We start from the raw sequence: 25988 nt of genomic DNA, 5'->3' as shown, positions 1-25988 counted from the left end.
GGAACAGTAATTCACCTGTTATTTACAATGAGACAACCAGACCAGGTGGATCTAACTAGCCCCAAATCAAACATTAATATCTGAGAAGCTCTCAAAAAGCTCTCTTACAAGAGTGAGAGCAAGAGGCTGAAGCAAATATCCTAAATATATATATATATATATATATATATAAAAGGGTATATATTGCAAAACAAAATTTGTTGACTAACATACCAGAATTTTATTAATTTTATTTCATTCTTTTCAGGGTAAAAAGGGTCGCACTGGTGATGATGGAGCTCCAGGCCTGAAAGGAACAAAGGTGATGTGATTTTTCAGGTTTAGGAGAAAGAGTTGGTACTTCATTAATATAAAAAGACTATCCTAACAGTGACCATGTACTTTCCACCTGTGAGTGTTTTAAACTTCACTTACACTCTTTTGCTAAAGACTGAGATTCTTTACAAATTAAAAGCTTACATCTAATGTATAAAATCATCAAATGGTAAAAAGAGGGAGCTGGTATGTTGCCTGTACTGCACTGAGGTGTCTACTCAGTTAATCAGGGCAATATTATCTTATACTGATTTCACTGATCTTGATGTTGGATTATTCATAGGGGGAGCCAGGTCTGAATGGAATTCCAGGACGAGATGGAATAGAGGTAAAAAAAGATATTTTACCTTCTCCCATGAGCAGTTAGTGTTCCTTCATGGCAAAACACCTTTTTAAAAAAAAATATTAGAATTCATTCTGGTTTACCAGCTAGTGATTAATTAACACCAGAAATTAAAACATTATCATTGCTTAAAGAAAATAAATAATTCCTTCTTATAAGAATTATCTAGAAAATGCTCTCTAATAATGCATAGTCCCTCCTAAAAAGTGTGAAAAGCTCTGATATAATAATCTAAGAATATTACAGAAATGGACACTCTGCCTGCATCTTTTGGGGTCAGTTTAAATTTTTCATTTGGCAAATAAAGGATCCAGTGTGTCATAGCAGTGCAAAAAATCTAACAAAATACGTATAAGGAAGTAACTGTGGGACCAGCCTCTTACTGCTTAACTCTGAATTCATTCACATATGAATCACTCTACTTTATATTTTCTTATCTATTCACTACATCCTTTTTAATTATTGACTTTTTTCTTGCTTTCTTATTTTAGTATCTTCCTCGCTAAGAGGGAAATATGAACACTAGTTGATCTGCTTTTACATGATCAAAATCCCTGATTAAGATTGTTCACACATAAAACAGCATCTATCATGACCAGTAGCTGCAGTATTTAGAGTCATATTGCCATCTTTATCAGAGATCATATTCAGTACATGACATGCTTCTAGAGAGTAGAATGTTAGTAGTGCAAATACTCACATGCTTACATTTGGGTTATATATCCTCACAACCTGCTTTGCTTTTTTTATTTTCCCAGGGGAAATCTGGATATAAAGGAGAGAAGGTATTACTCTTAGTCAGAACTTCTGCTTACAAACAGATACCTGATGTTATTATTATTTATTATGTATAGTGCTTTATTTGTTATAAATACCAGTAACAAACAATAACATCATCTTACCAGCTGCTGCACAAACTCTAATTAAAGACATGTTCCTTCCAAAATTAACTTACTGCACAAATGCTATAATATGTCCTGAATAGAAGATCATTTAGGTGTCCAACTAAAGCACCCAAATAAGGATGATATACTCAATATACCTCATAAACATTCCTATTCCTTTCCAGGGTGAAAGAGGTGAATGTGGAATCCCAGGGATAAAAGGAGACAGAGTAAGTAGCCAAAAGGTTGTTATGCCTTCAGGAAACACAGTTAAAACACAGAAAAACTAGTTTCCTCAGTAACAACCATGGTGATAGATTTAAGACAAATATTAATTCCAAGGCTGAGGGAAATTAACATCTGACAGTTTAAGAAAAATTAAGTAAGCAAGGATACCATTTTCAGTAACTTTCTCAGCTCCTTCTATATTTTCATGTGATTCCTCTTAGGGTCCAAACCTAAGCCAGTGTATAACAATGCTAAAACTCTGCTTGACTTTAACAGAGGCAGAAGACTTCAAGCAGTAAAGCAAAGGAAATGAGAGGTGAAAGTGAAATCAAGGTTTCTAACACCAGTCTTCAAGATTTGGTGTGTAATTGCTGTGAATATTTTAGATGAAACAAATAAGTTTAATCCTGTATTACTGATCCTTGATAATGAACTCTATTTATTCTTACTCCGCATTCTTATTACCACTGTCAATTTTTAAACTATGTATTCAATACTTGCGGGCTGCTGAGCTTCTCTTGATTTTACTTTTTACTTTAACATAAAGATATCTAAGTAAGATACTTTAGTAAAAAGTGCTCTAAAAGTGGTTTTGACCAAATCGAAATATGCAAAAATATATCCCTTTTTTCCACTTGCCTTTCAGGGTTCGGAAGGTCCAGTAGGTCCCAGAGGAGCAAGAGGGCTACAGGTAAAAAAAAGAAAGAAAACTATAAATCAAACAATATCTAGTTCCCTGGGATTCAAAGCTGTGAAATAGTATGATACCACAACCGTCATAGAATCTTTGAGTCACTGAATATAAGGCATCCAAAATTAATCTTCTTAAACAGCAAAATTAAGAAGAATTTGGAGGAGCAGTCTAGACAAATAAATCATCCTTATAATTCATTCAGCCTCAAACACCACAGCAAATGCAGTTCCATAAAAACCGAAATCACTCATTTCCCATTCAGTGTCTTAACTATTTCTTTATCTCACAGAAGTACATGGAAACGTTAGTATTTTTTTCATCCCAATACTCTTGGACTGAAGGCCCAAGCATTGGGATGTTTCGGTAAATCTTGACTATAGATTACCTTTAATTGCATTCAAACAAAGGGAGAGAAAATTGCTCTCCCCCAGTTACCAGACCCAGCTCCAAGTTAGCTGAGTAACTGAGTTTATATGTGCATCAGAATGGAAAGCTTCAGATTTGAAATATTTGTAACTCATATTTTCATGCAGACTACAGCAAATTAGAAATTGCAAGCTGACATGTTCTAAAAGCTTGAAAAAATCTCATTAAATCCCACCTGTTTTAATAGGGTCCACAAGGACAGTCTGGAGACCAAGGGCCTGAAGGTCTGCAAGGATCAAAGGCAAGAACTGCATTATTTCTTCTTTTGAATGTTAAAGGTATTAATAGTATTAATATAGCCTCACAACAGTAACGCTTTTATCCTTATACCCCATTCCCTTCTTGTAGGGAATGCAGTTTAATGTGACATTGCTAGCAAATCATAAGAAAACCTTTCTTAGAACCTTGTAGAATACAAAGAGTATATGTATACCTTGAAAGTCAGGATACACGAAAAATGAACTTACAACCTGAGTTAAACTGATTTCCATAGACATGGAAATGTTAAACATAAATGTTATAAGCAGAACTGTTTATTTTTTCATTCTCTGAAAAGGGTGAAAGAGGTCTCCCTGGGCCACCTGGCTTGCCTGGAGAGACTGGAATAGGACTGCCAGGCCCAAAGGTACAAGCATCTCTCATCTTCTATATTACATGTATTGTAAGGTAAGGATGAAAACCAAGACAGCTGAGAGACTATACTTGCTAGTGATGAGAAACTCTGAGCCTCCAAACGCTGGTTTTGTGGTACTGAGAAGGTATTTTATATGTTGATCAAAACTGCTCGGGGAAGGAGGGTGGAAAGTACATTTTAAGTATGTACTTCAAATGACTTTTTATAGTAGTTCTTATGCTTGGCATAACTAAGCCAAGCAGTGTATGCCTGAGTAAAATACATACATAGTCTTAAACAAAAATTATCCTATGAAAAATAGGCTTGTTGGTTTGGATGACTGGCATAAGGAAAAAAGCACTATGATAAAAATATTAACTCCTTGGAAAAGGACAGTAAGTGATACATGACATACTAGGAATATGATGGGAATAATTAGCCATTTAGATTGAGCATTGTCTTCTCCCAATGCAGAATTGAGGCTGTATCCTAATGCTGTAAAACTGCACCAATTCAGTGTCTTGGGCCTTGTATGATTTCTGGCTGTGAGGACACTCAGATTTTCCCTGCCATTCCTGCATTCCCCTACATCAATTATTTCAAGCACAGAATGCCTGATGAATTGTTATATGCTATGCACATAAAAATACCTGAATCAGTCATTTTCAAAACACATCTTTGTTTGAAGGGTGACACCGGTTTGACAGGAAGACCAGGCCCTGTTGGCCCACCTGGAGCTGGTGAGCCAGGACTTATGGTATGTCTGTTTTTCATTTGGTGTGAGGGAAGCATGGCAGAAAGGAAAAATTCTTAGTGCTCCTCTGTTAAAAAGGATATATGTGTGTTAAATAATACCATCTCTTTTCTTTCTTCCACTAGTTCTCACACCTATACGTTCTACATTGTCTGACTTTCATTTCCCTCAATAAACTGGGAATGTTTCCAGTTCCTTAACTTTTCTAATTACCTTAATCTCTGAAACAGCTAAGAGAAATACCACCTTATGCAAAACCACATACATATTTAAATAAATCTGTTCCCAATAGATTCAAATCTGCATGTGGTAACTTCAAAGTTGACTGCTTTTCAGTATCATTAGAACATTCACATCAGCATGGCTTAGAGGGAGAGACTCCGTTTCAACTACTGTAACATTAGAAACAGTCAAACCTAAACAACCTTCATAAAGGTATGCAGATTGCATAGGTGGTCACAGGTAACAATTTGACCAGTATTGCCTTTACAGAAATAACAGTGAGAGAAATTAAAAAAGATATATAAATATATATACTTTCAGACTCTATAGTAGTTTTGGCCCTGAAGTCTCTTCCTTCTTTTCCTTCCCTTCCTCCTCCTGGTGGCTGTAAGCTCAACCTCTTTGAGGTAATTCAGAAAACAATTACACCAATTTTAAGGTTGCCTTTTTCCAAAATGTCAGACAGCATCTTTTACCAAGCTGTTTACAATTCAGCAGACTCAAACTCATTTTTGGTTGAAAGACCTCTAGTGAAACCATGAGGGGGAAATTTTTGTGCAGTTTTTTTGTAAGACAAGGAAAGGTAATAATAATTTCAAAAGAGGTGCTCCCAGGAAAAAGGGAGACAGTTTGGAAACTGAACTCATGCCTGATTGAAAATACACCTCTGGAGAGGATGGAGTTCTCATTGAAGAGCCCACAGCACAGATCATTATTAACAAGGCCAGTGGTGACAATCAAAGTGGGGCAGCAATGCTCCCCAAGTCTCTTCAGTAACAGTCTAGAGAAAAGAGCCACTTTGTGGAGTAAAAGGTGCCTGTGGTGTGCATCTTTATTAGCCACAACAGCTGTACTGGTATAATAAGAGAGTCTGATTTTTAAAATATACTAAATGTGGTTTTTTTTAATTTACTTTAAAGTGTATGTGCCTCAGAGGAGTTTTATTTTTATGACTGAATGCAGTGTAACCTAAGAACCAGGCATAATTCTGAAGCTCTCTGCGGAAGAAACAGAAGCATATTTATGCAGAGCCAAAGCTAGTGGCATTCTGTGTGTGTGTGTGTGTGTGTGTGTAATCTCAAGGATTAAACCAGAGGGAAAAATAAAGATGCGGGAACACACTGTGGAGCAGGCTCAATATGCACAGGTTTTGGACTTCCATTTAGTGAAAGGTTTTAGTTGCCTTATTTTCCCCTTGTGCTCCTATCAGGTCTGCTTTCAAAAAGAGAAAGTCATGTTACTATTCCCTTCACCAATTATAGTCAGATCTCTCTACAGCTGCATCTTCTTCAGTACTGCTCTCCATAGTCTTTAATCTGATTCTCCCTGTCTCTTATGGTTGTACTGGTAACGTTAATAAGGATTGGTAACAATTTGTGAATCAAACTAAAGTTTAGGGAGTGAAAATTTAGAAAGTCTAAGCAATAGAAACTTTAGCTACATAACCTGTGATTCATAAGTAACTAGAAAAGTAAAACTGTCTGCCTTGTTATTGCTACAGGCCAGAATACTCATCATTTATTCACTGTGAATATCGTATTACTGTATTATTTTTAATAAGTTATAACTACACTAACATTTAATCTCTGACTTGATCTTAATCTACGTACTTGAAACTGACAATGACATAGAACTTGCTGCTTTTGATTTGAGTGATTAATACATATTCTAAGCCATTTTAAACATACATTAACAGGGGCCTCAAGGACCACAAGGTGTTCAAGGTGAAAGAGGTTCACCAGGAGAAGGGCTTCCAGGAGCAAAGGTACAGCAGTTGAAGAGTTTTAATACCAGAGCAGCACCATTAAATGAGTACATGCCAAAACAAGTCCATAGAAAACATAGGAATCTGAGAAAGTAGCTTCTAACTTAATATTAAAATTTGGCATTGATTAACCCAATATATGTTCATAAAATTCATTTGGTCCAAACATGACTTCTAGACACAGCTAGCTGTTGGGGCCTGTAAAGACGATATTTAATTCACCTGATGCTTGACTGTGGGATCTAAGCCTGAAAAGAATTCCAGCTATAATTTTAAAACAGCCTCTAGCATCTGACTGTACAATAAAATATTTTACAAATGATTCCTAGATGAAAAATGTGGGGGTTTATTGATGCTTTTTTCTAAATCCTTAGAGATCTTTGCTGTCACTGAAGACAGGCTTCTAAGCTTCTGAAATACCTCAGCCACCAATTTATGCATTTTAGCAGAAGTCTAAATTCAGTTTGTGGGAAAAGAAAGCTGTTACTAATTTTTTGATCCAGGGAAAGTACTGACAGTAGTAGTTGCACCTGCATAGATGGACTCAGTGCTAATCCCTTTTGTTGACTGCTGAAAACCGGCTCCCAGGCCAAGTTGTCACTTTGACCTTTGATTATAGTACAAAGTGACACAGCTTGTATATGAGCTATGCATGCACCAAGGCAGTTTTTGTCAGGAAAACAATAAAAAATTATTTTACAGATGCAGGCCCCAAACGTCCCTTTACTAAAAATCTTAGTGGTTTTGCTTAGCACAATACTGTGGTCAGCTAGCAACACAGAATCTTCAAACATCCAGTATGTATCTTATGATTATATGACTTGTCTAACTTCATTGTTGATAGTTTATGTTTGCTTAGCTGATCTCATGCATGAAAACAAACAAAAAAAGATTTGAAGAAAAAATATTTAGTGATCACTCCATTGCCACTGAAATACTAATTCGTGTGGGAAGAAACCCTACAGCTAATAGGCAGCAACACAATGCACAGTGGGAGCAAATACAGAAGACTGCATAATCTAGCCGCAAGTATTGAGCAACTGAGATAGATAGGCAGAATAAAATAATCAAATTGGAAGTCTGCCAGCATTTTTGGAACTCTTGATTCCATCAAAATGTACTACTTTTTACTGCCAAATCTAATCTGCCGTCAAGCATGTATCAACAGAGTCTATATCTGGTCTTATTTACAGTGGCCATGTCAGCACTCTGGTTTAAACACATTTTAAACAGGTGATTTATTAATCTAAAGTAAATTTTTCAGTTGCTTTCTTATGAACAATTTTACTGCAAGCTCACAGTTCAGTAAAAAGGAAAATGAAGGCAGGTGTTCTAGGGCATCAGAAGTAAAGGATGTTATTTTAAACAGAAATCCACATAATGTATTGCAGTCAAAGTTAAAATGGTGGAATCAGTTACTAGGGAAAAAAGAGACCTGTCTGGGACATCACTTCATTGTCTTGGATGATTCTGTGACAATTTACACAAGCTAACATCTGTCTTCACATGTTTTATTAGCAGAAGTACAAGAAAGCACAATATTTATGTCCTTATTAGTAGCCTGCATTTCCCCCAAGAGTACTGTTTTTGTAAACAAACATTTAGAATGACAATGACATTAAGAAACTGACAACAATACAGTTTGGCCTGGTCTTTATCCTCACAAATTCTTAGTGAGAACCAGATCATCATTGCCACACTTTAATGAGATTAACCCATTTGACAAATAAGAATTCAGGTTTGTGTTAGTCTCATTAATCAGCCCTGCTTACATTTAAATTAGTTGTGGTTTTGCCATTGATTTGAGGGAAAGCAGGACAGGACCTTAAGAAATTAAGGTGGGCAGGCAGATAAAAAAAGCTTGTTCAGCTCTTTCATTAGCAGATTCAAGCTCATTTGAAAAGATGCCCTCTTTGGTATCCTGGAAAACAGATTCAGAAGCTGTTTTCTGGTTCTTATTTTGTTTTTCATAATGACAGAGCAGACAGTGTCTCTAGTTACTTCAGTGAAAACAGATGTGTGTTTCTACAATAAACAACATATTATTTTTTCATGCAGGGAGACCGTGGTTTTGATGGACCAAAAGGCCCTCGTGGACTTCCAGGCATCAGCATAAAAGGTGAAAAGGTGAGCAGTAAATACACAAGGAGGTTAACAAAGTGCCAGTAAATCTACATAATACAGGGCTGATATTTACAACAAAAGGTGTAATGAGGCAAGGTCCCTACAATAGGGCCTGGATAATAAGGTATTTTGTAGAGAGATTTATGCCCAATAAACTCTCACAACCTATTTTAACATCTCTTCATATTAAAATAGGAAATGTTACAAAAAGCATCTGATTCTGTGGGAAAGCTGAGGTTTAGAAAGGGATAAAAAGACTAGCAGTTGTTTGCCACTGAACCAACAGGGAATAAATGCATATATGAAAAACAAAAGATCAGATGCCCAACTTCACTGATTAAAGGGAAGTTAAATCAGCATATACTGACACAAGAGCTGTCCCAGATTTTTTCTGTATCTTTACATAATTAAGCAATTGTACTTTGTTTGCCAGGGTGAATTTGGTCCTCCAGGTTTACCTGGGCCAATTGGATTACCTGGAATTGGAATTCAAGGAGAGAAGGTGCAGTTTTCACTTATCCCTCACCCCACATTAAATATGTAATAACAAATAATATTTTCTTTTTAATAATAAACTAATCTTTTCAGGGAGTTGAGGGCCCAAAAGGACCACCTGGCTCAAGAGGGCTACCAGGACAGGGACTACCTGGACCAAAGGTTAGGGAGTTTTCTGAACTAAAAGATACTGTGCTCTCTTTACTGTTGTATTTCCTGATTAAGAAATTCTGTCATTATCCTTATCCTTGTTAAAGTGCTGAATACCAATCTAAGTGTTGACATAGTTGCAGGAAATTATTTTCTTTGTCAATATTATCAAACTGTACAGCAGATCCTACTCCACTGAAAAGTCTTGATAAACCAATGCCATAGCTATCTGGTTAGGTTTTGGTCTGGTTCACCACAGAATCTTTGAGGTACTACATACCAGATAGTGAACAGCACTTCGTCCAATACATTTACATAGAAAAGATTGTCTGCCTTGAATTTGCAGTTTCACCATTATCAGATGCAGATGTATTGAGTTAATTCCAAAAAGTAGTTACACTTTACACAGAACACCACCAAAATTTCAGTATCATCTTTTATCCTCACTGTACTGTTTCCATTCCAGAAAGGTAATATACATACCTTACAGACCTGCTGCCTTCCTTATTACTTCTGCTGCCTGTTGTCACACCTGACTTTGTGTATTTACTGTGCATAGCAGTTAAGAAAACTGGCAGAATAATTTAGCCTTGACTGATTAGCAAAATACAGAACTGTTAATGAAAGATGTCACTCTTGAAGTATTTGGACTGAAGATGGAAAGTGATTTTCTGGAAGAGGTGATGAAAGTTTTGAATGACTGAAAGCTATTAAAGCATAGTATAGAGGAACTAAAGGTCTAAGTGTCAAAGGTTCCTGACAGGTAAAGTATTTTGCAACATCAGTGATCACCTTTTATGTTTTAAGTATAAGGATATGCTTCACCACTGGTAAAAAGAAAGAGAAGGCTGCATTGTCTGTGGGTGTCAGATATGCTCCTGAAATACCAGCTACTTTGGCAGGAAAAGACATATAATTAGAGATTTACAGCACTAATCATTTCCACCAACAGCTTTTTGGTTACAGCTCAAATCATGCTACAGATTCCCAGTCTTTGTGCCCAACTGTTTAACACATCATACTAAAGACAAAAATCTTCAAGAATTTAAAGACTAATCTTTCTTTAAATATAAGCACCCAAGAATATGCTTCTATATTTTTCCATTATAATGCTGTTAAAAACTAATTTCTGCTTCAGGGTGAACAAGGTTTGCCAGGAGAGACTGGAGTGCCAGGAGAAAGAGGTATTGGAGAACCTGGTTCTAAGGTACATTGTTAATAGAGGAATTATTTTATTTATTTGAATTTGAAGTTTGTTTTTCCTGAGTATCCTTTCTGTAGGCACATAAAAATAGGTTTAGAAATAAAATTTAGCTTCTTAGTCTTCAAAATTTTTAGCACAGACTTTCAATAACCTCCAGAAATAGGAACATTTTAAATACCACAGTTCTGTACAAAAGTAGTGACTGAAAATTTCCACCTGCCTGGCCGGTGCTCAGGTCAGAGTTGCATACAGCTCAGCTAAAGCTCTGTCCAGAATACCATCAAGAATACTGAACAGTTGCCAGAACTCAGTTCCCAGTGTAAGCTCAGCTATAGCCAAAGCTGGTGAAAAAAAAGCACTGAACAATGGTTATCATGCTGCTTCTTCCCTTTTCCTACAGGATAGGATGTAAACAGAGCAGCAGCTACATCCTCACACCTTCAAATGGGACACAAGCTGTGATATGAGACCAAAAGCACTCTTGCTTAGAGGAAAGGAAACTCTCCTCTAAGCAAGTAACTAGATTATCTGAGTGCCAAAGTGACCAAGGTACTAACCAGTCCCTATGTCATTAACAACCATATTAGCATAAAATATGGGAAGGGATGAAAAAGTACTTTTGTGATAGTGGAAAGACACAGGACTATTCCGGTTTTGCTTTTGTTCATTAGGGATTTGGGACATGGGCTGGAAAAGGAAAGAAACTCTTCAATTTCTTTCTTTAATTTCACAAAATATGATAATGCTGAGTGAACATATTTGACCCCAAATGATCTTTTTTCATCTAGAATCAGGTCAAGCTCTTGAACCTTAGAGAAATAATCAGATAAGAATTCTACTGCCATTAATAGATTTGCACTGATACTTACCAGCAAAATGTCAATCATCATGTCACAGTCATTTCTATCTGATATTTATTTCAAATGCTGCCACTTCATGAAATGATGGCATTATTTTTAAGAATGATCTGGAGCATTATTAGCTAATCATATCAATCACATGGATAAAATTCACAGTTCAAACAATCTCACAATAGGATTGTTCCAGATATGAGAGAGTTGTGCTGATATAAAACCAGCCAGATTTGGGTTCATATGCATAAATGTTCGCTATAAACAACACAGTTAAGAGAACTATTAGAGATAGATTTTCTTGATTCAGAGAAAGAGTAGTACCAAGTCTGCATTTAATAGGACTTACTTTTTATTGATGTCAGGGTGAGCCAGGCCCTTCAGGACTGGCAGGTCTGCCTGGTCTTCCAGGAGAAGATGGGGCCCCAGGACAAAAGGTTGGTTCATCTCTTTCTGCAGCCTATCTGTTTCCCTCCAAACATTTCTACTGTTCTCCTTGTGCTGATACCCAAACCTAGAAGAGAGTGTTCGTGGACAGAGGGGAAAAGTAGCACATTTTTTGGAAGGGGGGGGGGAGGGGGAGAAATGCTTTTAAACACACTTTTTTAGGCAAAACTTTTTCTTTTTTTTGGGGGGGGGGGAGGGGGTGGTGGAAAGGGGAGGAGCACGTGTATTATCTTGCTTACAGTTCTGGGTCTTTTTAATCCACAAAGTGCCCTGCAACTCAGAAGGGAGACCACTAGGATGCCTAGCGGCATCCTTTCATAGCCTTCCAATCAGGGTATTTTCCTAAATTCAGAAACTCCACACATTTAAAGATTACATACATGCCACTTCATGCATTCCACACAGAGTTTTACAATAGTTGCTTCAGAATATGGGTTCACTGACATCAGTGGGAGTTTTGCCACTGATTCTGAAAGATCTATGATTTTAATGAGCTTATTCAAGTGAATACAGAGTTGATCTTGCACCATGTCTATACAGTACTCTAAGATGCTGCTTTGATTTTTCTGTTCAAGGGTGAACCAGGGTTGCCTGGTCTTAGAGGTCCTGAAGGTCCTGCAGGGATTGGAATACAGGGGGAAAAGGTAAGAATTTCTTACTAACAACTCTAACTATTCTATGATTCTATGATTTTACGTGCACCAGCTAGAAGACAGAATTTCACTGTCTTTCACTGATATTTACAACTAATTTCAGTTAACACGTTCTTAATATTATTTTGTATGTGACATGTCTTTTCTATTTTTTGTAGGGAGATCAAGGTCAGAGAGGAATACGTGGATTAACAGGACCAACAGGAGTGCCTGGACCTGCTGGAGCTAAAGTAGGTTTATTACCACATTATGTGTGTCATATAGGCACCTAAAGCTGTGCTTTGTTTTCGATCTTGGAAAAAACTGTCCTGGAATTAACTTGCTTCTTAAAAGATAATTAAAATAAAATTCAGCAATGGCTTCTCTTAGCGAGGTGCACTGTGATCAACAAAAACATCTAGAAGGATTTTTAAATAAACTTTGCATTTAACATATTGCTTCCCTGTCAGCTTGAAAAAAGTTAAGGGACACTAATGCTGGTATTTTTATGGTGAGATATTTAGGAAGATAGATGATATATGGCATATACATATGTGACAGCACTTCATTTTCCCTTACACTCACTCATGGTTGATATACTTTTACGGATTTGGAGCTGCTATTCAAACACTCAGTACTCACTGAAAGTGAGAGAAGGGCTACTCCAGATTTGTCTTCCACTTTCATATGAAGTCTTTTGCTATCTATATACACAAGAGTGTGTATTTCCATACACTCTTTAAAATAGGTATTTTACCCCTATCTTCCAGAAGAGGAAAAATAGGGGTGAAAAAGTACACTGAAAGAACAAATAGAACAAAAGAACAAATAGAACAAAAAGAACAAATAAAAATCTACTCTAACAGAAAAAATATGTGTTTTCAGTAGACCTGCACAGCTGGGGAGGAAGTCTGTAGTGCTGGATGAGCTGGACCAAGGCTCAAATACATTAGAATTGGATTTCTAATAGCATACATTTGTTCAGTGACTGAGAAGAACCTCATTTCCATTAAGAAATCAGAATCAACCTTTTTATCAATTCTTCAAGTAGTTAGATTTCACTCCACATAGAATATTAGAAATTCTAATAGAATTTTAATGTAATGTTACAGGTTATTACATAAATGCTTTCTCTACAAGACGCCTATGCTCACTTTCAGAAAAATCCATTGGTTTTGCTCTCCTTCACTACAGGGAGAACCTGGTGCACCAGGACGTCTTGGAATGCCAGGCCCTCCTGGAAGATCTGTGCCTGGACCAAAGGTAACACCCACACTCCAGCTCCTAATGCTTATAAACACAGGGTGAAAACTGTGAAGTAGGCCATGCTATTATTTGTGCAAATAATTTCAGCCTTATGAGCTCAACTAAAAATGAACAGAGTTATAAACTGTATCCAGTCTAGCTACCACCATACCCTGGTATTAACTGTATGCCAGCCTGAGATGTGGCCTACCTATGTTAATTTCTTCATTTTAGACAACCTTGGATATCAAAATACTTTTCTTTCTTCTGCTTTTGGTGGTTTATGCTTACAATGGCAACAAATAAAATTAGCTATTAATTTTATATATATAAATGTATGTAACAGAAATCCAAACCCACACTCTGTGGCTAGTGTTTAATAAGATACATAACTAGAATATATATTTTCTTCATTGCAGGGTGACATTGGGTTACCTGGTCTTGCTGGACCAATTGGAGAACCAGGTTTTGGGCTTCCTGGGGCAAAGGTAGCTCCTAAATTGGTAAACTAATTTCTGACAGAACTGTGAAATAAGTCAGGATTTCAATAAGCAACAGCAAATAGCCTAGCATGGCCAAGAGTTTGCTTATTACAGTTCTTAATGTGTTTGCTGGACAATGGTGGCAAAGTATAACAATTTGCAGAGCCAGAGAACCATGGATCGTCAATCTTCCAGATTCCTTGAACCATAAGCTTTCGTGGCAGAGAACTAGGAGAAAAATTACTGGGTTTAATTAATGAGGAGTGAATACAAAGTGAACACCTGATTTATGTGTTTACAACATACCTGTAAAGCATAGCTATTTTTTCTCAGGCAGGCTCCTTTGCTTCATTCCTAATTTTGACACAGGGAAATCCTCAGAGTCCAGAAAAGATATCAGGACATAAGCCAAGCTGGCAATATGAGAAGAGATGCCTTAGATACTGGAAGAAGTATGTTAACAAGTAGATAACCTCTAAGGACTTCACTCTAGCACTTCTCTAGTGCTGCCTCAGGGTTGCCTAGATTCAATTTTTGTAAGGTGCTCTTCATTCCAGATGGATTTTGTTTGACTAGCAAGAAAGCTGGGACATACAAACCTTTGCTTCGCAAAATAAACCACATCCCTGCCACTTTTTTTTTTTTAATCTAGTGAATGTTTTAGTACTTTTGAGTAGAGCCCTTATCCCTTGCTCTTTGACTGAACTGAACACAGTAACAGAATCATGAGAAACGTGGAACAATCTCTAGCCCTTTTTGACCAGTTAGTGGTTTTCAAGATCCTAATTTATTTTTTTTTCATCGGGGGAGATGATGATGATGATGGAATCGTGTACTTTTCTGGTACTGTTCATCTAATTCAGAGAACTTCATGTTGTCCTATTTCTGGGTATCCAACAGACATCCATCAACAGAAAGCAGGTCCTTTGCCAAGAGTTGCAAGTCTCTCTCCCTCAGCCTTAAGCCCCCAGAGGTCTTTCAGCTGGGCAGCACTGCATGATTCTGTGACAATGCTCCTCACTTTTTGCTGTCTTCGTCAGTATCAGTGGTTTTGCTGTTGCTTCTGTCACAGACAAGTATCTGCACTAAGCTGTACAAAGCAAAACCTCTTACAGTCTCATTTTTTAAATTATTTTTCATGGGCCTTCACTTGCTACTGTTATTCATATCCGTATATTGGTATCTACAGGGACAAAAACAATCACGAACATCCATCCAGTTGTAACTCTGAGCAACTCACTGCACCATCCAGTGTGGCTGGGAGAATTAAAGTCCTCTTAGTTTCTCTGGTAAATCTCTTCCTGAGATACTCCAGCTATCTGGATCCACAAAAGGAGCTTAATTGTACATCTCCAGTAGGAAGCTCCTGTTATACTCAGTAGCTTTAATGAGGTTCTGCAGCACTGTAGGAAGATACAGATCTGGAGGAACAAAATCAGACATGAACCTTGTGATAGAAAACAACAGGTTTAAAATTGGCCACATAAACCATTGTTGTCCTCTGTCCTACATCCTTTGTCTCACCACACAAACACACAGCATGTGCAGAGCTGTGGAGGTTTCCCAATACTCTGCAGCAGTTTACCTATCTTCAGTTATAATAATTACATAAAGCAGCTACTGAGTAATTCAGTTCCTATGCTAGACTTTTGGATGTCTGTCAACTTGGGCTTGTTCTCCCAAAGCTGGAATAATAATAAGCATGATAAAATTATGGGAAATGCAACTGAAGTTGTTCAAGACAGAGCTCTTGAAAACTATTCAAATTAGTGGCTTAGCAATGAAAGGTCCTGTAAATCCTCAGTACTATTAAATATCTCAGGTTTAGTCCAAGATTAATAACCTGCAATAATCATTCAGATAGTAAAATACATTAGCAGATAGATAAAATCAAAGTACAGTATATTTGCCAAAGAAGTTTCACTTTTGTGGAAAATTTCCTGCTAGCAATGGTTTTGGCATTCACCTCATCTGTTTTTCTTGCCTTCACCAGGGTGACCGAGGTCTTCCAGGACCACCCGGGCCCTTTGGGCCAAAAGGAGATGGTTATCCTGGCCCACCTGTAAGTTTATAGACTTTTTTTTTTAGTGTGAATTGGGAACAAATAGGTGCTACACCAAAGTGATTGCCTACCTGGATGACATGCTAGGAAAGATTTGCTGCTCTAGAAGTCTAAAAAAGCTCCTTAACTATGGAAATGCATTTCAGCATAGAAGGAAAAAGAAATGTCCCAGTGAAATAGTCCAAGATCTTCCATGTCCTTCACTTCTCCTGATTACACAATAACAAATTCCAAGTGGGGAATATTTTTTGCTATAGTATCACTGATGTTTCAATCAGTTCTCTCAATGTCTTGATGTGGGATAATATTGTCTGCACAACCAAACGAAATTTATTCCCAAACAGGAGAATATAGTACAGCTAAGCAGCTGTGTCCACATACATTCCAGAACCACTAAAAAATCCATTACTGTCAAAAGAGCTAGAAGAGCAAACCATCCTCAGTTCTGTTCATCAGGTTTTGGAAGTGTAGCAAAGAACTGATCTGCTTTACAGCCCTTTAGAGAGGTCTTTACTAGTAAATGTGATGAATTCCTGCAAAAAAAAGAATGCCAAAAGAAAAGGTTTCTTCCTCTCACTTCCTTGCACATGTATGCAGCATGGGCCTCATGTATCTAGTCTGCTCAACAGTGTGCTCCACCAGCCCTGACAGTTATATGCCTGTACAGTAAGGAAGTCCTTGGAAGATTGCAGGCTAGAATCAGGGAGTTTGGTGATACACTAGCATTTATCTGTGCTGAAGACAATGATAAAAAGGCATGCAATTACCACACTGAGAAATAAAAAACAATTAATGTCAAATGGAAATTGGAATTCAATGTATAATACTTCCTGAAATTTTTGTGCAATCCAATGAAGAATTGCTTCTGCACCTGCCTCTCCAGATCAGACTCCTCTGTCTCCAAACACATGCAAGCCTCCTGCATGACACGCAACACACGTGCAAATGCCACTGGCACCACATCTGGCTTATTAGAGTGGAATTTAACCAATTGTAGACCACACTGATACCACTAAAAGACAATATATTCAAGATACTACCATATTAATGTTAACAAAAGCATGTAGTCAATATAGCCATAACTTAAATTAATATTCAGTATGTGCATATAATTTCAGGGCTTGCCAGGCCTTCCTGGGATTCCTGGTGAACAAGGCCCAGATGGAGTTGGATTACCAGGACCTAAGGTACAGACTTTAACTTCTAGAAAAGTAAATGCATGTCTACACTCCACTTCATGCAGATGTAATTTCTACCCATAGGTCACAGTCAGAATATCTTTTCAATCCAGCTTTAATTTACCTGTCAGTATATAAAAGGTAGATCTCATAGAAGATCTTCAAGTATCATTTCAGAACTCATCCTGATGCTGACTTCAGGATTATTGGATATGTACAGGCAATTGAAGGATTGACTACAGCTATTTAAATATACTTAATGTCTCTTAAAACTATTTAGATCTTTTTTTCCACTTACATCAAACTCCTGTCTGAAGGCACTGATAGGAAAAAGCTAGAACAGTACCAATGTGAACACACAGTCTGATTCAAATGACAGGCAGGAAGCAAAAACTTCTTCATTTTTGGTTTAGGGAACATGGAGCTCATTTTATAATATGGGAATTGTAATTCCCATGTAACTATTGCATAATTGACTTTACATGTCTTGAAGATGTTTTGACCACTGTTTATCCCAAATAACTTTCTTGTCCTGACCACAGTGTTCATGGGTTAGCATTGTTTAGACTTGCACTGTGCTGTTCAGTAATTCTCCTCTCTTTGCCCCATTTAAGTACAACAGATGCTGTTATCTATAAATAAATTAAACTTTGGTATTCATTACTTATTGTTTAAAGTATTGACTTTCAGGGTGACCCCGGTAGTAGAGGACCAGTTGGTCTCCCAGGTCCCCCAGGAGAAGGCCTGCCAGGATCAAAAGTAAGCCATTTAAACAATTATATCTCCTATCTTCTAGAATTAATTACTCCTTTTTACTGTAAAAAGTAAATCAATAATGATCTAATAACCCATATGATGACTAATCCCTGGAAAAAGGAACACAACATAGGCCTAGAAATAGCTGTAACTATAAAAAGCAATTTTCACTATGAAACCTCCCAGATTGAAAACTCTTATACTCCTACAGCTCAGCTTTAGAAGTCTATTAATACAATTAACTGTTTTAAAATGTAAACATAAATAAACTGAACAAGGTGAAATGCAAAGATTTTTCATCATAATAATGTATTACCTGCACAATGTGGCTTATTGGTCCCAGAGATTCAGCTCATATTGGCATGAATGCTAGATCCAGAGGTAAGCAGTGGTTAAGCACATCCTCAGCCAGTGTTAGTACCAAGGACTGGCATGTGCACAGGATCCTTACAAATGAGGAAATGGAGAATTTCATGCAGGGATACTGGGATAGGTATAAAATTAATATTGTGCTATGTGGGTTTTAATTGCTTCCTATGAATAACATGGAACTGAAATATTTTCTCTAAAGTTCTTTAAAAACTAGCTTATCAACTAACATGTAATGCCACATTAATGTGTATCTCTATAGGTCTTATTACTGTGTAAGCTTAAATGAGATGAAAGACAACACAACAATAAGAATCCTCTCTTAAATCTTAATTCAGTCCCAAATGTCCCACCAATATAATCCATCCTTCAGTGCAACGTATTTCTCTATCAGCAAGGCTATTCACATTCAATGAGCATTAAGCTGTGACTTTTTTGAAGTATAAACTGGATTTTAATAATCTGATAAAGGGTAAAAAGAGACTTTGTCAGCTAGAGCAATCTTATCCTCACTACTTATAAAAGGGCATCAGTTTGGTAGAGGATGGACAGGAAATTACATGCAGGTGTAATAACTTATTGTGTATTTTTATTATAAATATTGTATTTAACATATGCAGGATTTCTCTCTAGGGAGCCATCGGACGCCCAGGGCCACCGGGTGCTCTGGGACCTCCTGGTGAAGGTATTCAAGGAATTAAGGTAAAAGGACTCAGTGTCTTCAATATTTAACCTGTGTTAAGTGGTCAGTTTGAGCAGCACAGCATTAAGGAAATTTCACATTCTTTCTTTTATGAGGAGAGCCTCAGGCTAGAAAATGAGAAGGAAATGTGAGCACCTAGAAAGTATGTTCTGTCACTACTGCTGTAAACAAGAAGCCCAAGGACATGTGTATTGAGGAATGAGGAAGCAGGGGCATCTTTTATCAGTAAAACATATCCTTATAAAATTAAAAATGCCATTTCCTGTTCCCCAAGCCTCATGCCCACAGAGGCAGTGTGAAGTAGTTATATAAACTACCACCTATGGTAGAGAAAGAGTCTCTATCCTGAATCTATGTGCAATATCAATTTTTCCCAGATGACACAGACTCAAGACAGAAATAAGAAAGGAGGAATGATAACAAATAGGATAGAAAGGGGAAACTGGAGAATTAGAACTAGTAATGGTAATGGAGTTTTTTAATATATATCCTTATGAAGCATTTGAGAAATACAAGTTAACTCAATAAGCTGTTGCCCCAAGTGTATCAAGACACTTGTTAAAATGCAGTTTGAAACACTTCTTCTTTGAAATTTAAAATTAATGCATGATGAATGATTAATACAAAGGATTAATATCACTAACCGGATTATCATCAGGGGGAACAAGGAATTCAAGGAATGCCAGGACCAAGAGGCCCCCCTGGAGAAGGGCTTTTGGGACAGAAGGTATGATATCTAAATCAGAGATGAAGTCCTAGACTGAACCCAACATACTAAAAATGCTCATTGCTGTCAGCTCTCATTGAGGGTATGTGAATTCTGTGAAAAAGGAATGGGGATTTGGGAAAACCCCAGTAATTCATGTGATTCACATTTTAATATTTTATACCAGCATCTCTTTCAGTGTTGCTTATTTTAATATCATACGAGGCTTATCTTCTACTGCAACTTGACGAAATATTGATATTAGATCTAAAATTGGTGTCTTTCTTTCACCCACCCACTTTAGAAAAGCTGGGGACTATGTCAATGTTAAGAAAATGAGAAATATGGCTTGGAATCAGCTTTTGGATGTGATCATATCAGCTCAGAAAGGCTGTTATCTTATTTTTCTCAGACACAGATAATAATGGCCATCATGCAATATCCCATAAAACAGCTGTCTGCAGGTACTTGTTTGAGATGGTTTAATGTTCAAACTGTGTCTGCTATTTTTCCATTAAAATGCTTAGCCAATCCTGCAAGTTATTCACAAAATTCACAAATACAGATTGATTTAAATAATGTCCAAAAAAGATTTCTAACTCATGTCAGAAGCTAAAGGTGAATTCAACAAGGGCAGCTAGAGAGAAATGTGCAAAGTGTAGTAAAAACTGACATACACTTTCTGTCTGCGTACCAACATGGTTTTAAAGGGAGATCGAGGAGCTACAGGTGAAAAGGGGAAAAAAGGAGAAAAAGGTGATGTGGGTGACCCTGGATTATCTGGAGAACCTGTGAGTAACTCAAGTTTATCATGTCTGTTTTCTTAAACTGCTTAAAAGTAAAGCTGTGGTTTGTGTGCTTGCTATACAGCTACATACAATCTGAAATACTTCATAAACTGAAAGCATGAAAACTGTTTAAAGCATAGAAAAGACATTTCCATGCTGAATACCACATTTCCCAGATAAATATCCCATTTCCCACATCTTGAGAAGGACATGGTCTCTTTCTTAAGGCAGTGAAAGACACTTGCCGTGTTTTAAGACAAAACTATGCAATTCTATTCCATGTCTATCAAGTAACTGTAGCTTGGACTTTCCCTCAAAGCTGATGAACAGATGAAGGGAAGCAAAATAGTAACCTCTGCTGATAGGCAGGTACCCAAAAGCTGGAAAGCAAAATGAGGTGCCCGTCTGTTATGACATTTGCATATTATTGAGCAGGGATACATAAACACCATTGCCATTCTTGCCCTGACACTGGCGCTATTAGACTCACATATGATGAAGCAGAATTCTGATCATTCATACCTGGTTTCAGGCAAGTATACAGTAATATTTCCTTTCTTGAGAAAGGAAACAAACACAACATGGCAGACATGAAAGTTTTGCACAGATTATTTGTTTCTAATGTGAACTGACAAACAATGATCCAGTGGGAGATTGAGGTCATCCAATTCCCATTAAAACCTCACCACCTTAGGAGGTTGTAGATATTGCACGCACAAGGTAATATCCCAAGAACATGATTCTTCTCCAAAGTTCTTATTGGCCAAGTATTATTCTAATAATGGTATTGATGAAGTCATATTCTGAATTACAGTGTTACTAACTAATTGCAGTAGCTTAATTAACAATCACTGTTGCAGGGCAAAACTGGACCAAAGGGAGAGCAAGGCCTAACAGTAAGCAAATTCCATTATTTAAATCCCATTACAGCAAGATATAAATAGACAATACTTTCAGGTTAAATGTATCCTATGTTAATTATTTTGGAAAGAGCTTTCTGACTTGAAGTCATCTCAGTAATAATATAGAAATAAACCATGCAAATGTTTCTTTTTTTCTCATCTACTTTATGCTGAAATGCAATTTAAAATTCTTGATGATGTTAGGTGTTTTTCTGTTATGTGTTTTTTTACAGTTAGTGATAGATGACCCAGGTGGGCACCTGTTGCAAGAAAGATTTTTTTTTTAAAGTATTTGAGAGTCCAAAGAGCAAAGATCTTCAAACCTGTCATGGTCTATCATGCTAAAAACTTAGTTACATTTCTGCTAAGCCTGAACTGCACCAGACCCAAATTCAGTGAAGCATGTCAGGGAGTATAAAAATACTACTGAGGTTTATGATGGAAGCTGAGCAGCAGTAGCAAAAGGTTGTATTTGAAATACTGACTCAATGCCAAATGAGTCCCATCATGCACTTAAAAAAATATAACAAATGATTGCTCTAATAATGAGAAACACTCTGTTTGCACATCACAGAAGCTATCACTTCTCTGAACAGACAGCTCTGGTGGTAGCAGCTTTTTTTTCTGCTCTGAAAGCTGAGTAATACAGTGGGCCAGATACACCAGGGTTCACAAATCCCAGTTCCATTCTATGTTGCACTCTCTTTCATATGCCAGCTCACTACAAGCAATATGCTTCCTGAAACTGGGTCTATTTCTCCACTCCCAATACATTTAAAAGGCATATCTATATTATTCAGATGCTAAAATATGAATGGGTACTGACGAAGTTTTAACAAGAACAAAATCATCACAAAACATTGTTTATAGTAACGGTAGTTAATTGCTTTAGGTAGAGGTATTACTGAGATGTCAAATTAATGATTCTTATATGCCATATAAAATAGTTCATTGTAAATTGTGGGTCTCATGCCAAGCTTGGAAGGTCAGGTTTGAAAGTTAAAACAGTAAGATTTTTTTTTAAAGTCCCTGTAGAATGCGGGTATTTATTATAAAAAAAATCTTTGGTAGTGTCAATATTACAGCTATTTTGAAAGATGCAAATTGTAAAATATCTTATATTTTTCATATCCAGAGAGAAGACATAATTAAATTAATTAAAGAGATATGTGGTAAGTACTCAGGAAATTCTTAATTGCAGATTCTATTTTTTTTTCTGTTACATTTACATTCTTCTCCCTTCCAAAAGGATCCCAAGTCATGATTTTTTTTTTTTAATTTTTCCTTTGCAGGTTGTGGTATTAAATGCAAGGAAATTCCTATGGAGCTTGTACTTGTGATTGACAGCTCTGAGAGTGTGGGACCAGAAAATTTTGAGATTATCAAAGACTTTGTAACTGCTTTAGTAGACAGAGTAACAGTAGGCAGAAATGCTACCAGAATTGGCCTGGTGTTATACAGTTTAGAAGTTCGGCTAGAATTTGGTCTCAACAAGTATACAACTCAACAGGATGTTAAGCAAGCAATTAGAAAAATGCAGTACATGGGAGAAGGCACTTACACAGGAACTGCTATCCGTAAAGCAACCCAGGAAGGATTTTTTGGTGCTCGAACAGGAGTGCGAAAGGTAGCGATTGTGCTAACAGATGGCCAAGCAGACAAAAGAGAAGCTGTAAAACTAGATATTGTTGTTCGAGAGGCTCATGCAGCGAACATCGAAATGTATGCAATAGGAATTGTAAATACTTCAGATCCAACACAGGCTGAGTTTGTGCGTGAACTAAATCTGATTGCATCAGATCCGGACAGAGAACACATGTACCTCATTGATGACTTCAATACACTTCCAGGTGTGTTCATTGCATTTTTATTCTGCTTTGTATCTGATGCTTCTCAGAACAGGGCAGGGTGAGGGGAACCATTATCTTTGTGGACATGTTATGTTTTGATAATTATCAGGATTAGTTACAAGGTGTAAAGTAATAGGAACCTAGAGATACAGATTCTCTCCTTTTGAGGAGTTACACTAAAGGGCAGTGATACATCACACCAATAGGGGTATGTCACCTACAGTGTAAGAAAACATCTGCATAAACTAACTTTCTAAAGCAGAATAAGTGCACTATAAATCTTCTGGACTGGAAACCAGAGTAAAATCCACTGGGGTAAATTCTACTTAATCACTTCTATTGGGAAATAACCTATTTTCATTGGGTTATTCACATGAATAAGGCAAGCAGTTATTTTCCCACTACCAACTAGTAGTTGTTACTAAGATCAGATGAATACTTTTAGGTAAGTTCATTGTATTTTGTACCATATAGAGGACTTACAGGTTGGTCAATTTGTGACATATAAAAGCCAAAGTCCAAAAAACATGGAATAATCTTAGATGCATATAAATAATCCAAAGGAATACTGGATTACACGTGTATTACTTATGCACATAAATGATCCCAATTCCACAAAGTACATTGCATTTCTCAGCATGATGAAGTTTTTGCCGTTTGTTTTTTAACAGCTCTGGAATCCAAATTAGTCAACCAATTTTGTGAAGATGAACATGGTACCTTAATATACAACCGTAATGGAAATGGTGCAAGCCTAAGTGGACAATCTTTCCATTCAGTATCTTCTTTACAGTACATGCTTCAGAACAGCAATGTTAATAGACAGTCGCTTTCAGCACAGACACCTGGAGTATCTATAGTAGAAAGTCCTCTGAGTCTTGCTGATCTTCCTCAACCATTAGCTCCGGTATGAAAACTCAGCTTTAATGAGCAAAAGCTTTATTGATATTTGTATATATCCTTCTCTATTGCCTGGTGTAATATGTAACTTCCTTTCCACTTTTCTACAAGACAGGTATTATAATAGCTTCCTTAACTTGATGTGCTCGAAACTGGTTGTTCCATGTAAGAGTTCTGATGTTGCATGCAGGTAGTTGTCTAATGGCTATAATTTATTCCTGATACTGTTACAAGGATTATTACTCCTGTGTTTAATGGAGGAATATTTGTGCCACAGTATGAAAAATAACATTATTAAATTGCAATTACACTGTAATAACTAAGTCTAAGAATAGTAATTAAACTCAATTGCAGTCTATAGTTTTTAAGTTTATAAATAAAATTCTGTAAAGGTCAACTAAAAATCATATATCCCAGGTTTAGGATTGACAATTCTCCTGGTAAACCAGCCAGTTGAGGTTAAAATCCTGATTCTTAACACTGAAATCAGAGAACGAAAAATATTAGAAAACTTTTAAATGATGAAGGGCTTGTTAGTTTTGAGACATTTCATAATATCTGAAAAGCAAAGAAAATTAAATACTTATTTCAGACCAAAGTACCTCCTGTAGTAGTGTATGAAGCCTATGAAGAGGAACAAGAGGAGGAGGAACAAGCATCCTTGCTGACAGTGGACACTGGAGGTACGTTTATCATCATTCGTTTCTTCATTTTTGGCTGGTCAAATATCAATGTCTCATTCTGCTTCTTTTCACCTGCAGCTGCGGTAACATTATTACCATCTAAACCATCATCATCAGATAAAGTGATGACATCATCCCTTTCAAGCACAGGGCTCATACCAAGAACAGGTTATAGATCATAACTAGTTTTCAATTTTATTACCTTTTCTCCTTTTACTAACTTTTCCTAAAGCTTTAAATCAGAGTAATTTTGTTCCACACTCCTAAGACTTCATGAGGCCAATATGTGGAAGAGAATCCATCTCAGGATTTTATACAGATCTAGCTGCAGTTTTTGTCTTCCTAAATTCCAGATCCCACTGCTCCACTTAGAGCACAAGCAAGGTCAACCTGAGACAGAGCTCATAGACAACATAAAAAAAAAAAAAAAGACCATAGTGCTAACTAACTGAGGTGGGCCAGTGAGCAGATATTTTGTCAGCCAAGAAGGAGCAGTCTATGGAGATGGGAGGCTTCATAAAAGACAGAGAAGATAATAATTTCAGAGTTGAAGAGGGAGAATAGATTTCTTGTTCACAGAGAAGCAGGAAAAAATGGTGTTTAGTCATTTGAAGGAAATTATAGTAATTAGCTCACTGCTCAAAGGATTATTTTCATATGAAATGTCTAAATGTATTGTGTTCATCATCTGGGGGGATTCATACCAGTTCCAGTAATAGTATATATTATGATGGGAGTAACAGAAGAGAGCAATAGGAACATATTCCCATTTCTTGGGAACATAGGCATGACTATTATTCTGTCTCTGGTAATAACTTTTATTTTTAAAAAGTGGTGTCAAGATACTAGATTCCAATGCAAAATATTGATGTCACAATATTAAATTTGAAGGAAAAGTGTTTTCTGTCTCATGGTATTATTAAAGTAAGTGAGACTAGATTAGGGTCACAGTCCTCTAATGCCTACCTGTAGGAATCACTAGACCAACAAACTTTACATTCAAACTTAACTATCTACATAGTTACTACCATTGTATAAGTAGCACAACCATCAACAACTAGCACAAAATGAAGAATAAACTTTTATATTCTTCTCACCATACTAATGCCTCTTCCTCCACATCACAAAGAGAACTAACGTACTGAAGCAATGTACTGCAGAAGGATGGATGATGGTCATACTTGTGGTTTGAAAACAGCAGATGCAACAAGCTTACA

At 36.8% G+C, this 25988-nt stretch overlaps 1 protein-coding gene across 1 annotated transcript in view; it reads left to right on the top strand.

Annotated features, from left to right (window-relative positions):
• COL28A1 (collagen type XXVIII alpha 1 chain) overlaps positions 1 to 25988 on the top strand; it is a 32015-nt gene that overhangs the window by 5058 nt on the left and 969 nt on the right. The window contains exons 5-34 of the mRNA XM_031052127.2: positions 248 to 301; positions 599 to 643; positions 1417 to 1443; positions 1728 to 1772; positions 2417 to 2461; positions 3078 to 3131; positions 3447 to 3515; positions 4192 to 4260; positions 6176 to 6244; positions 8303 to 8371; positions 8802 to 8870; positions 8957 to 9025; positions 10152 to 10220; positions 11434 to 11505; positions 12091 to 12159; positions 12327 to 12398; positions 13342 to 13410; positions 13812 to 13880; positions 15868 to 15936; positions 17055 to 17123; positions 17805 to 17873; positions 18873 to 18941; positions 19601 to 19669; positions 20359 to 20439; positions 21297 to 21332; positions 22474 to 22510; positions 22631 to 23188; positions 23860 to 24095; positions 24681 to 24771; positions 24850 to 24939. Coding sequence (XP_030907987.2) covers positions 248 to 301; positions 599 to 643; positions 1417 to 1443; positions 1728 to 1772; positions 2417 to 2461; positions 3078 to 3131; positions 3447 to 3515; positions 4192 to 4260; positions 6176 to 6244; positions 8303 to 8371; positions 8802 to 8870; positions 8957 to 9025; positions 10152 to 10220; positions 11434 to 11505; positions 12091 to 12159; positions 12327 to 12398; positions 13342 to 13410; positions 13812 to 13880; positions 15868 to 15936; positions 17055 to 17123; positions 17805 to 17873; positions 18873 to 18941; positions 19601 to 19669; positions 20359 to 20439; positions 21297 to 21332; positions 22474 to 22510; positions 22631 to 23188; positions 23860 to 24095; positions 24681 to 24771; positions 24850 to 24939 — 2578 coding nt within the window. The remainder of the gene's footprint in view (positions 1 to 247; positions 302 to 598; positions 644 to 1416; positions 1444 to 1727; positions 1773 to 2416; positions 2462 to 3077; positions 3132 to 3446; positions 3516 to 4191; positions 4261 to 6175; positions 6245 to 8302; positions 8372 to 8801; positions 8871 to 8956; positions 9026 to 10151; positions 10221 to 11433; positions 11506 to 12090; positions 12160 to 12326; positions 12399 to 13341; positions 13411 to 13811; positions 13881 to 15867; positions 15937 to 17054; positions 17124 to 17804; positions 17874 to 18872; positions 18942 to 19600; positions 19670 to 20358; positions 20440 to 21296; positions 21333 to 22473; positions 22511 to 22630; positions 23189 to 23859; positions 24096 to 24680; positions 24772 to 24849; positions 24940 to 25988) is intronic.

The sequence above is a fragment of the Melopsittacus undulatus genome, chromosome 8, assembly GCF_012275295.1.
Source record: "Melopsittacus undulatus isolate bMelUnd1 chromosome 8, bMelUnd1.mat.Z, whole genome shotgun sequence".
Taxonomy (NCBI): domain Eukaryota; kingdom Metazoa; phylum Chordata; class Aves; order Psittaciformes; family Psittaculidae; genus Melopsittacus; species Melopsittacus undulatus.
Note: the sequence above shows the minus strand (reverse complement) of the source record. Positions and strands in the feature narration are given on the sequence as shown.